This window comes from Miniopterus natalensis, chromosome 9, assembly GCF_054644295.1.
Source record: "Miniopterus natalensis isolate mMinNat1 chromosome 9, mMinNat1.hap1, whole genome shotgun sequence".
Taxonomy (NCBI): domain Eukaryota; kingdom Metazoa; phylum Chordata; class Mammalia; order Chiroptera; family Miniopteridae; genus Miniopterus; species Miniopterus natalensis.
The window spans coordinates 27,578,992-27,589,888 of NC_142089.1; the positions used below are offsets into that span (position 1 = coordinate 27,578,992).

General features: G+C 36.6%; 1 protein-coding gene across 1 annotated transcript in view; it reads left to right on the forward strand.

Annotated features, from left to right (window-relative positions):
• CMPK1 (cytidine/uridine monophosphate kinase 1) overlaps window positions 1-10,322 on the forward strand; it is a 32,607-nt gene extending 22,285 nt beyond the window's left edge. Inside the window, exons 2-6 of the mRNA XM_016199302.2 lie at window positions 1,633-1,779; window positions 5,185-5,337; window positions 6,597-6,673; window positions 6,919-7,015; window positions 8,104-10,322. Coding sequence (XP_016054788.2) covers window positions 1,633-1,779; window positions 5,185-5,337; window positions 6,597-6,673; window positions 6,919-7,015; window positions 8,104-8,145 — 516 coding nt within the window. The 3' untranslated portion in view covers window positions 8,146-10,322. The remainder of the gene's footprint in view (window positions 1-1,632; window positions 1,780-5,184; window positions 5,338-6,596; window positions 6,674-6,918; window positions 7,016-8,103) is intronic.
• Window positions 10,323-10,897: the final 575 nt, after the last annotated feature.

A 10,897-nucleotide genomic window follows, 5' to 3' on the forward strand; every position in this document is an offset into this window, starting at 1 on the left:
ATGCCCAGTTTTAGTCAGCAAATAAACTGTTTAGAATTTGTTTACCTTTGCTGACTACCTTACTGTTAACTTACTTTAATAAGCAAAAACAAGTTTAACCAACAATTTTTTGAAATAGAAAAGGGGTAAAGAACATACGGCCTCTGCAATCCAAAATAAGAAAAACTCACCACAGCCTGGGTAATTGAAAGAGTTAGTTTTTGTAAAATGTGCAATTGAAACCTCTACTTTAAAAGGGGGGGTGGGAGTGTGGGCTGTTTCAAATATTAACACGGAAATTAAAGGTAAGATTTAAGTTATAAATATTTATTGTATACTATACAGATAGGATAAAAACCCACTTAGGGAATCTGAAGAACTTAGGATGATGTGATTGTTGTAACTGAACATTGAATGTATTTCTGAGTGTTTGAAAGTAAAAACATTTGAAAAGTAGATTCTCTGGTTCTTTTGATTTAACCAAAGAGAATGTGCAAGTTCATGCAGAGAAAGCTTTTCAGTATTCGAGGGATCTCTTAGGGCTATGTTGCTTCCTCACCCTGACCTTGGGCAAATGGCAGAACAGTGCCATAGCATCTCACATGACTTAGCTCAGCTACCCTATACTGTAACCTGTGACCTGATAGAGCATTTGTAAGTACTTAATAAAAATGACTAATCACAGTCCTAATACCAAACTTAATGACCTTTCATAGATAGGAATATATATTATCTCACTTAAGCGCCTTGATTAGTTTTTCTATCAAAACCATTCAAGTGAATATATATACACATATTATAATATAAAAATGGTGTGTGTGTGTGTGTGTGTGTGTGTATAAAATGTAAAAATACTTCCAGATTATTTAAGATAAATATTTTCATAATGGCAAAGAGGTAATTGATGGCTTTTATCCCCTACTGTGTGTCAGACTCTCTGATATGCAATTTCCATATATTACCTCAATCATCCCACTAACTTATAAAATAGGTAACTGTATTCCCATTTTAATGAAACCTCTCTAGAAAGGTAGGAAATGGACTTTTGAGAGTAATAAGGAAGATACTGGTCTCGGTGGAGAGACAGTGATACTCTCCAGAGTGGTCAGGAAAGCTAATTTTGTGTAGGAACTGGGATTTGTGCTGTTTACTGAGAAGGGGAACAAAACAGAAGAATGGGGTTTGTGTAAATGCTGATGAGTTCAGTTTAGACATGCTGAGTTTAAGGAAGGGAAGCAGATTTTATAGAATGTGGGTAAGGTTTTTGGGTTTTGTTTTGTTTTTTTGTCTTGAATCTTATAGATATTTGTTAGGCACTTCTTTGAATGTTAATAACATTTAAACATTGATTGTGTTTGTGAAGGAATATAATGAGATATGGTAATGCCTTGAATAATTAAATAAATTTTGGGAGGATTTCATGGTTTGTGAACATTATAGCTACCATGCCCTATGTAGGTAAAGTATATTTTTTTAAGCAAACTGAGAGATTGCATGAAATCTCTCTTAAAATTTTAAATTATTTAGTATACAAGCAAAGCTTTTTATTGTAAGAAAAATAGAATATAGAAATTAAAACTAAGGGAAAAAACCAGCAGTCCTACTGGGTTGAATGTACTCTGATCCCCCTCCCCCATGTGTTGTTTCTTTCAGAAATATGGCTACACACACCTTTCTGCAGGAGAACTTCTTCGTGATGAAAGGAAAAACCCAGATTCACAGTATGGTGAACTCATTGAAAAGTACATTAAAGATGGAAAGATTGTGCCAGTTGAGATAACCATCAGTTTGTTAAAGAGGGTAAGGAGTGTGAATGCCAACCAGTTTAAATCAGCAAGGAAATGAGAAATTCAATCTACCTTTTCTTTGAGTAATGAAAAAAATCAGAGTATTGAATTTCTTGCATGTAAAAGATGCTCATGGTGTTTAAGAATGGAAATTCCACTTTCACTTGAGAAGAAATTGGACAGTAGCAAGTATTCTCTACCGTGGTCTAGGATCAGCTACGGCTCAACTTAACATTCATATGTGTGCATTTAACAGTTCCTTTAACATTTCTGTTTCTTTTTCTCTTTCTCCCCCTCTTCCTCCCCCTCCTCCTCCTCTCCCTCCTTTTCCCCCTCCTCCTCTCCCTCTTCTGTTCTTTCACAAACTCCCTCCCTCCCTCCCTCCCTTGACCTTCCTATTGTTGCCGTTCTCTCAGTCTTGATATCTCCTTTTCTGGTGCATGCATCAACATCTTGAGTATGAAATGCTAAGACTAACAGCCGTAAAACTAAAATATGTCCCACCTGAAAAACATATACCTTGCATTTTCATGATAACTCTCCACTATGGGTTCCCAAGACTGTAGTCATTAACGGATATTTTCACATAAAAGAAACAGTAAAGGAGAAATGCAAGAATGGGATCAGTGAGAAATAGTTAAAGCCGGGTGGAAAAGAGATATGTGAGCATCTGGATGGAACCAGAAAAACTTGAGGATGAAGAGCAGCTCATTCACACACATTCTTACCCCTTGTCTCAGAGACTAGAGTAACCTGCTTCCGTTGCAGGGTAAATAAATCTCCTTATTCTCTGGGTGCAATGCCCTTTTTCCACTTTATAGCTAAGCATTGTGAAAGACTAGTCTACATTTTTTACTTTTTCACTTTTTACTCTTAACCCTTAGCAGTCAGGTTCTATGTCCATCTACATTGAAACTATTCTTGCTGGTGTTACCAATAATTTGTATCAAATCTAGGGGGTATTTTTAGTCATTTTTCTTGTAGCATTTAACTGCTTAATGTCTTTTTGCAACTCGCTCCTTTGTTCTCTGTGACACCATTTTTCTTGATTCTCTCCTACTTCAGTGACTCCTATTTCCTAAGTCTCCTTTGATAGCTCTTCTACAAGTTTCCTAAACCATATACTTCTAAGGGTTTCATCCTGGGTTCTATCATTTTATATATTTCTTGCTGGGTGGTTTTAGCCACGCCCAAGGCTTTCAATGTCAAATGATGCCAAATCTAGCTCTCACACATTTTCCCCCTTCAGACCTATGTTTCTAACTAAATGCCAGGCATCCATCTGAATGTGTCTAAAAATCACCATGTCACCATCTTACAAGTGTCTCAAAATCACCATGTCAGAGACTGAATATATCATCTGAAATGTGATTGCCTTTATTTCCTCTCCTGGTAAATGGTTCTGTCAGCCCATCTACCCAGCTGCCCAAGCTAGAAATCTGGGTGTCATGCTGTATTTTCCACTGTCCCCACTTTCCCAGATTCACTCGGTGAGCAGATCCTTCCATTATCTTTCTCTGTTATCACTGTCACTTAGTCTAGATCCCCTTTTCTTCTTGACTATCACTAGACCCTCTTCATTAGTCTTTTTGCCTTAAACTTCCTTGTCCCCTTCTAATTCATCCTTCATGGTGCAGTCAGGGTGGTGGTGGTTGTTTTTAAAAGATGATGTGAGCGTGTTCTAGAATTCCTCAGTGGTCCTGTATTACTTCCAGAATAAAAACCATATCGCTTTGTGTGACATAACAAATTCTTCATTAATCTTGCTCCTATATACTTTCTAGTCATATCTCCTACCACTTTCTACACATATCCTAAGATTTAGTTGTACTAGCCCCTTCAGACATATCAAAACTGTTATGCTTTCTCATTTCTGAGCCTTTACACCTCTAGTTTACACCACTTGAAGTACTTGGACCCGTCCCCCTGCCATTTCACTATTCAGAATTCAGCTCCGCTGCCACCTCTTGGGTAAAGCTTCCCAGTTTCCCAGGTAGTTTGTACTTCCTTCTTTGTTTTATCATAGTAATCTTTAATACCTTATCATAGAACTTAGCACTTTTAATTACGTATTTGTTACCCACTGGACTGTGAGCTCCCCAAGGGCCATGACTTTACTTTTCATGTTCCCTGATAGTTGGCCTCAAAAAAATGTGTGTTGAGTGAGTAGAATACTGATGTATCTCTTCAGATATCTTCCACTACCGTACTTGGGGTAGAAATGCTATAGCAGGGGTCCAAAAGAATTCTGTGGAAGTTTTGTGAATATTGGAGAAGCTAGATGCTGGGATAAAGCCAACCCTCAGATAAAGTAATCAGGGGTCCTCACAGCCATTGCTCTCGAGGAACTAGAAAACAGATTGAGCACTTCACGGGACTGGATGTTAGTTTGCTTTGGAATAGAGGCTCCTCGGGAGTTTGACTAAGTCATGCATGTGTGCTTATCCCATGGGGATTGGTAGTGGTAAGGATTTGGAGATTAGAGCTCTGCATCTCCCATTCACATATTCCCATGCTCTACCCAAATTCAGACTTTGGAAGAAGATGGTGAAATGTGCTCTTCTTGCTGTCTTTCTCTGAATGTATTGTTTTCTTTGCTGCCGGTGTTTGGGGGTAGACAGTGGCATTTAGGTTTAAATAGCTTCAGTTTAAAAAAAAAAGGATATTGACTCCTACACTAATCATTAATGCTAGCAGTCTCTTTATATTTTTCCAAAGCTTTTTGCAATTGGACTTGAATTATTACAGAGAATCTGAGTGCCTTTAGCGGCAGCATACTTCTCACCACAACAGAGTGACTTGGGAAGAGGAAAGGGGAGTCAGGATAGGGTCTCTAGTGGCTGAAGCAAAGATATCGATTAATACTTATTTTTCTCTTTTTGCTGTTTATAACTTTGTGAATGTGTATGTGAAAGTAATACATGCGTCCTGCAGAAAATTTAGAAACTATAAAAAAATTGTGTGTTTATATGCATAAAATGGGGGAAGGGTACATACCCATAATTCTACCAGCTTGAGGCAACCATGTTAATATAATGGATCTTTTTCTTTTTTAAAACTGTTTTTATTGATTTTTTTTTTTTTTAAGAGAGGAGGGAGAGGGAGAGAGAGAAACATTAATGTGAGAGCGAAAATTGGCTGCCTCCTGTACACCCCCTACTGGGGACCGAGCCTGCAACCCGGGCATGTGCCCTGACCTTTCTAGTGACCTCTCAGTGCATGGGATGATGCTTAATAAACTGAGCCACATCGACCAGGGCGGATCATTTTCTTTAAGTCTTTGTTTCTATGCATCCTTCATGTTTTACTTATGACTTAAGGAATAATAGTAAAAGAATCACCAGTATATCCACTACCCTGCTTAAGAAATTGCGTTTTGTTAATGTAGTGTTGACCCTAACTCTTCCTTTTCCTTTAGGAAATGGATCAGACAATGGCAGCCAATGCTCAAAAGAATAAATTCTTGATTGATGGGTTTCCAAGAAATCAAGACAACCTTCAAGGCTGGAATAAGACCATGGATGGGAAGGCAGATGTATCTTTTGTTCTGTTTTTTGATTGTAATAATGAGGTAATGAACATCTTCATCTGCCCATATGGGCTTTAAGCAACTTCATGTCAACTATTGAGAAATACAAAGTGACTTTTTACTTATATTTACATTTTATATTGGCAGCAGTATTTTTTTGAATTGGAACATTGGATGGACAGAACAGCACTGTCTTGCTGTTGGTGTATTAAATACTTATCAGCAGCCTTGTGGACCTAAAATTTGCTTTATTTTTTAAATAAGGAGAATTTGTTTCACTTTGTTTTTAAGTAAAAATTGACTTGTACAATAATGTTAGGTAATGAAGCTGCCCTATTACTTCTTAGGTATGCACTATTATCAGAGAATATCTTGCCTTAGGATGGTTGTTTACTGGAAAAGAAGCACACATTTTGGAGAATTTGGGAAAACTTTCTATTTTAAGGAAATATTTAAGATAGCCTGATTTGTCTTCATAGAGTAAAACGATCTTGGGGGGAAAAAAGCAGGAAAGCGTTCTTTTTCTTTCTGGCACTTCTAATAGCATACTTAGACATACCTTTGAATAACTAAATTAATTTCTTGGAGTCATTTAATTAAAAGGCCTGACTGTTTCACGCCTGTAAAGTTCATTAAATTAATGCCAACAGCCTGAAAGAATAAGAATCTGAAGTACTGCCTTGAAGGAAGTTGCTGGTTGAATTGCAAATGTGCCTCTGGTGGAGCCTTCTTGCTGAAGCCTTTGAGTTGTTTTAAAATGTAACTCTCTTCTTCCAACCCCCAAAAATATGTTTTCACTTATTCTTCAAAGTTAACTTTAGAATGTTACCACAGCTTTATAACTAAGGAATGTTTATTCATGATTAACAAGGGATACTTTATTCAAATGCAAATATGTTGATTCTTAAGTATTTGGATATTTATGGAATTATTGAAAAGTAAGCAAAAATGGAACAAAGTCAGAGGCATGTAATTCATACCTAATAAGTTAATAATATATCCTAGATGGAACCATACACATATAGATCTTCTTTTTATTGCGGTTTGAAAAAAATACACAGGAAAACCTGAGTCATGAATTAATTCTTATTATGCTCTGTACTTATTTAACCTAGTTTATATAAATTGAACCACATGTTTAAATTTAAAAGGACTTTACATGATGATTAATGAATTAGACACATTTGGTTTAATGCAGGTCTTTTTTAACTCTTCAAACTTTATTTTCTTTTCAGGTTAAAAGAATGGCAAATTCATCTCTTTCCTTTTTAAAATAACTTTTTATTTATTTCTCTTTTTAGATCTGTATTGAGCGATGTCTTGAGAGGGGAAAGAGTAGTGGTAGGAGTGATGACAACAGAGAGAGCTTGGAAAAGAGGTACTTTGCACTTTTTATACAAAAAGCCACCTCAGCCTCAGTTTGGAACTTGAGTAGCACGTTAAGTACTTGTCTCATTTTGGTCCAGGAAAGAAAATGTCATGCTTAAATAACGGGAAATGGCTTATCTAAGAAGATGCTAAGGGAGTCAGTTGGGTCAAATCCAGTGTTGTCCTTGATCTAGCCTGTAAGATGGGGAGAATGGATGGTTACTTAGAACCTTGCAATATTTGCCTTTTTTGCAGAATTCAAACCTATCTTCAGTCAACAAAGCCAGTTATTGACTTATATGAAGAAATGGGGAAAGTCAAGAAAATAGATGCTTCTAAATCTGTTGATGAAGTGAGTATCCCTATCCTGCCTTTGAAAAAAAGAAAAAAGTCGAGTAAAACTAACAGAGGGCGTAGGCAGGAGGAAAAAAATACTGTGACAGAATAGTTTGCTCCTCAAGACACTGGAGACTAAATGAAAAATTGGGCTTTTTCTTCTTGAAGAGAGTCTAAGATGCATTTATAGCTTCAGACTTGTTCTTCATAAGAAATGGGTGGTTTATGAATGCCAAACCTTATTTCTCAAACACTGGAAAATTGGCATTTGAGACTATAGTTTGGACCATGAGCATTTTAAAAAAAATTGTAATATCACCGACAAGTCACCTGGCTCAGGAGCCCCAGGCTGCCTTCATCCCTACTATCACAGAGCACATAGCTGGGGCGGGGGGCATAGCGGGGGTAAACGGTGATGGACGGAGACTTGACTTGGGGTGGTGGGCACACAATACATTGTGCAGATGTTGTAGAATTGTGCACCTGAAACTGGTAGAGTTTTGTGAACCAGTGTTGTCACCCCAATAAATTCAATAAAAAGGAAAAAAATCACAGAGCTCCAGAGATACAGGGTTTCTGTGGCTCAGTGCTGCTCTCTTCCTTCATAAGTCAGCTGTCTCTCAACTGTGGTTTGCAGGCCTTCAGTGCCCAGCAACTGTTTCTAGTGCCTTTTAGTGCACCCAGTATTTCCCCAATTTCCTGGAACTTCTTCTCTGGAAGGTTTTTATTATATAGTCATTTTTGGTTTTTTATCCATTGCCACTTTCTGCAGCGGTGAGGTAATATCTCAGAGAACTTAAGTGTTTTAGAATCAGAACTAGGAAGATAAGTCACTTGCATTTTATCAGTTTTTGGTAGCTGATTAAGAAGTTTTGTATTGTCCCCAAAACACTAATAAAATTGCATGCAACATGTTCACAATTTTATATGTATTATTTATAATATTATATTACTGTCTAAAGTAAAACAGATGAAACTAAGAAGGTCATAATATGTTTTTTAATGATCTGTTTTGGAAGTTAATATAAAATTGATGTATTTTAAGCCATATGGTATTTTAACAATATCTGCTTTTAAAATGATTACTGTCTTTTTCCTTTACAGGTTTTTGATGAAGTTGTGAAGATTTTTGACAAAGAAGGCTAACTCTAAACCTGAAAGCATCCTTGAAATCATGCTTGTATTGCTTTGATAGCTGCTATTACAATCCCTTTTTAAGGCAATTTTAATCTTTCATAACTACATCACAGTTAGTGGCCAGAAAGTATGTAGTAAGACAAATTAAATTTTTTATCTTTAATTTTTTTTTGTCACAAGAGTAGACAGTGAATTTGGGTCTAACTTCATCTTAGCTATGGTGCTCACAAAACAAAGAAGGGCATTAGCTAGTTCTTTGTTTTTATTCGGTAAGAATATCCCTTTTGTAGTTGTACCTTTTGTGAGCAAAACTGCTTAGTATATGTATATCCCTTTAATAATTACGGTGTGTCAGGATTAGGGATTCCTCACTTTCTCTTTTTCTCATAGGTTTTAAATTTCCAACCTGTTAAGTGAATTTGTGGACCAAATTCCAAAGGAACTTTTTGTGTAGTTAGTTCTTGCACAATGTGTTTGGTAAACAAACTCATAAAATGAATTGCTAGAAATATTTTAGTATTTATCCAGTAACTGACCATATCCTATAGAAAGGTAAGAAAACTTAGGCTACATTTTAGTTTTACTACAACTTGTACACAGTTGTGTGACAGGGCATAGTTTTTGCTTCCAGGGATTGGGATGGGGGTACTGGGGGTTCAGAGCCTGGCAGAATTGTCAGCTTTATTCTGACATAAATCTGAGGGTAAAGGGCAAGGAGCACATCTAATAACATGTGTTCCTTATGCTCTATTATATAGTGTTATTAATGATTAAGTTGATCTCAACAAAATTCCTAGCATTGCAACTTTGAAATGCATGCACTAGATTTATGGTAAAATGGGGGTTTTGGGTTTGTTTTCTAGACTAAATATAAGGTTAGTATAAAGTAGAAGGAATCTAATGGTTAAATTTCTCATTTGTATTTTATTTTCTTGAATTTTTTTTCATAGTTATTTGTTTAAGAAGATTTAAAAATCACTGCACTTTGGTCAGAAAAATAAATATATCTTATAAATGTTTGATTCCCTTCCTGGCTACTTTTATTCAGTAAATTCTTTTTTTGGCATCATGTTGAAGCATGGAAAGGTACAGAATAAAAAAGAAGGCTGTAGAGCCCAAAGAAATTTTTTCTTAAATCTATTCTTCCTTTAAACATCTCTGAGGAATTTTCTCCTTTCTTTTTTTCTGCCATCACCAGTGCCAAGTGGTATTCAGCGGTTCTTACTATGAGACTTATTAAAATGTTTCTTATCTTCACCTTTTTGACTTTGTATAATTATTAATATAATTAAATTTTTATATTTAGAACAATTGGGAATAGTGAGGACAATTTGTGGATATTCTTATACGGGGCCGGGCAGAAGTAGTTTATAGCTGTTCATATGGAAAAAGACATGCAGGTCATCATTATTACAATAGCTTTATTAGCTTCCACAGACACTCACAACTGTAAACCTACTTTTGCCCACCTCTGTATTGTAATAGATTTATTTATTTCTATGTGTTATGAAATTCACTTATCAATGATGAATTTACAATGTATTTGCCATTATAAAAACAAAGTATCCATAAGTACTCTAACATATCAGCCACCAAAATTCATATTGACATCTTGGTTTCTTGGAAGAGGTTGAAAGAATTCTTATCTAGTAGGTCGGTCCAGCCAGGACAGAGGGTTTATGGGCATTTAACCAAATGGCTATAGTGCAAAGCAGGGGCGAAGACTTAAGGGTTGAGTGATTCCTACTCACAGGCGTGAAGGAGCCCGTCAGATGCGGACCTCAATAAATATTTACATTGGTATTGTGGAAGCAGCCGTAACTTAAGGATTTTAAAGATTGGTGAGACTAGGTGCTTTGCTTCCTTTCATCAGATATCTTTCTGTGGCATTTGAGAACAAGAACCAAGAAACGTAATAATTACTAAATTATGCTTTTTGTTTGCTTTTTAAGTAGAAAAACGTAGCAATATCAAGTTTAGGAACTGATTGAGATACACCTGACTTCACTAGTTAGGTCATTCTGCTTGTTAAAGATATGTCACCAATAAGTTTTTGACTGTCTTGGAAGACCCCAGTGGAAGCCTTGCTATTAAAAAAAATGAATTAATTAACATTATTTCCATTCAGTGATGTTGGATATATATGAATTATTTGTGAATAATCTCAATAAATTTTGTGCTATGGCCTTTGTTGTTTGCTGGTTCAGATTTCTGTTCTCAAGCATATGGAAGATTTAACATGTGCGTCCTCACATAGCAAAAGCAGAGTTCAGGATCCGGGAGAGTTTTCTGCTCTGTGTATTGTTTGTGAGTCTTGGATTAAGCCGAAAGCATGACTGCCCCACTCCTTCAAGAAGTAAACTGGATTGAGGCACAAGCAGCCTATTTCATTGCCAGCTTGCAGCGTCAATTCCTTGTCTCCCTGAGGGGGAAATTCGTAGCAGGCAAGCAGTGTGTCTCAGGATGCGGGGTTTTCTGTGGGTTTGTGGCTTTGTCCATGTAATTTAAGTGGTGGTCTGACATTTCAGTGGTCCCTGGAGATAATAGTGGCTGAAAGTATTGGCCAGCTAGGTTAGCATCTTTTCCCTGGAGGTTTAGTCTTTCCTCTTCAAACACATAGTAATTGCACAAGCCATAGTGCTACAAACACATTCTTTGCCTTCCAGGAACTTTCTAAAACTAACACCAATGCGGACAGACCTTCAGAGGCCTTGTGTCGGCTAACGCCAGTCATTCTTACACAGCCTACTGCGCTTCTCCC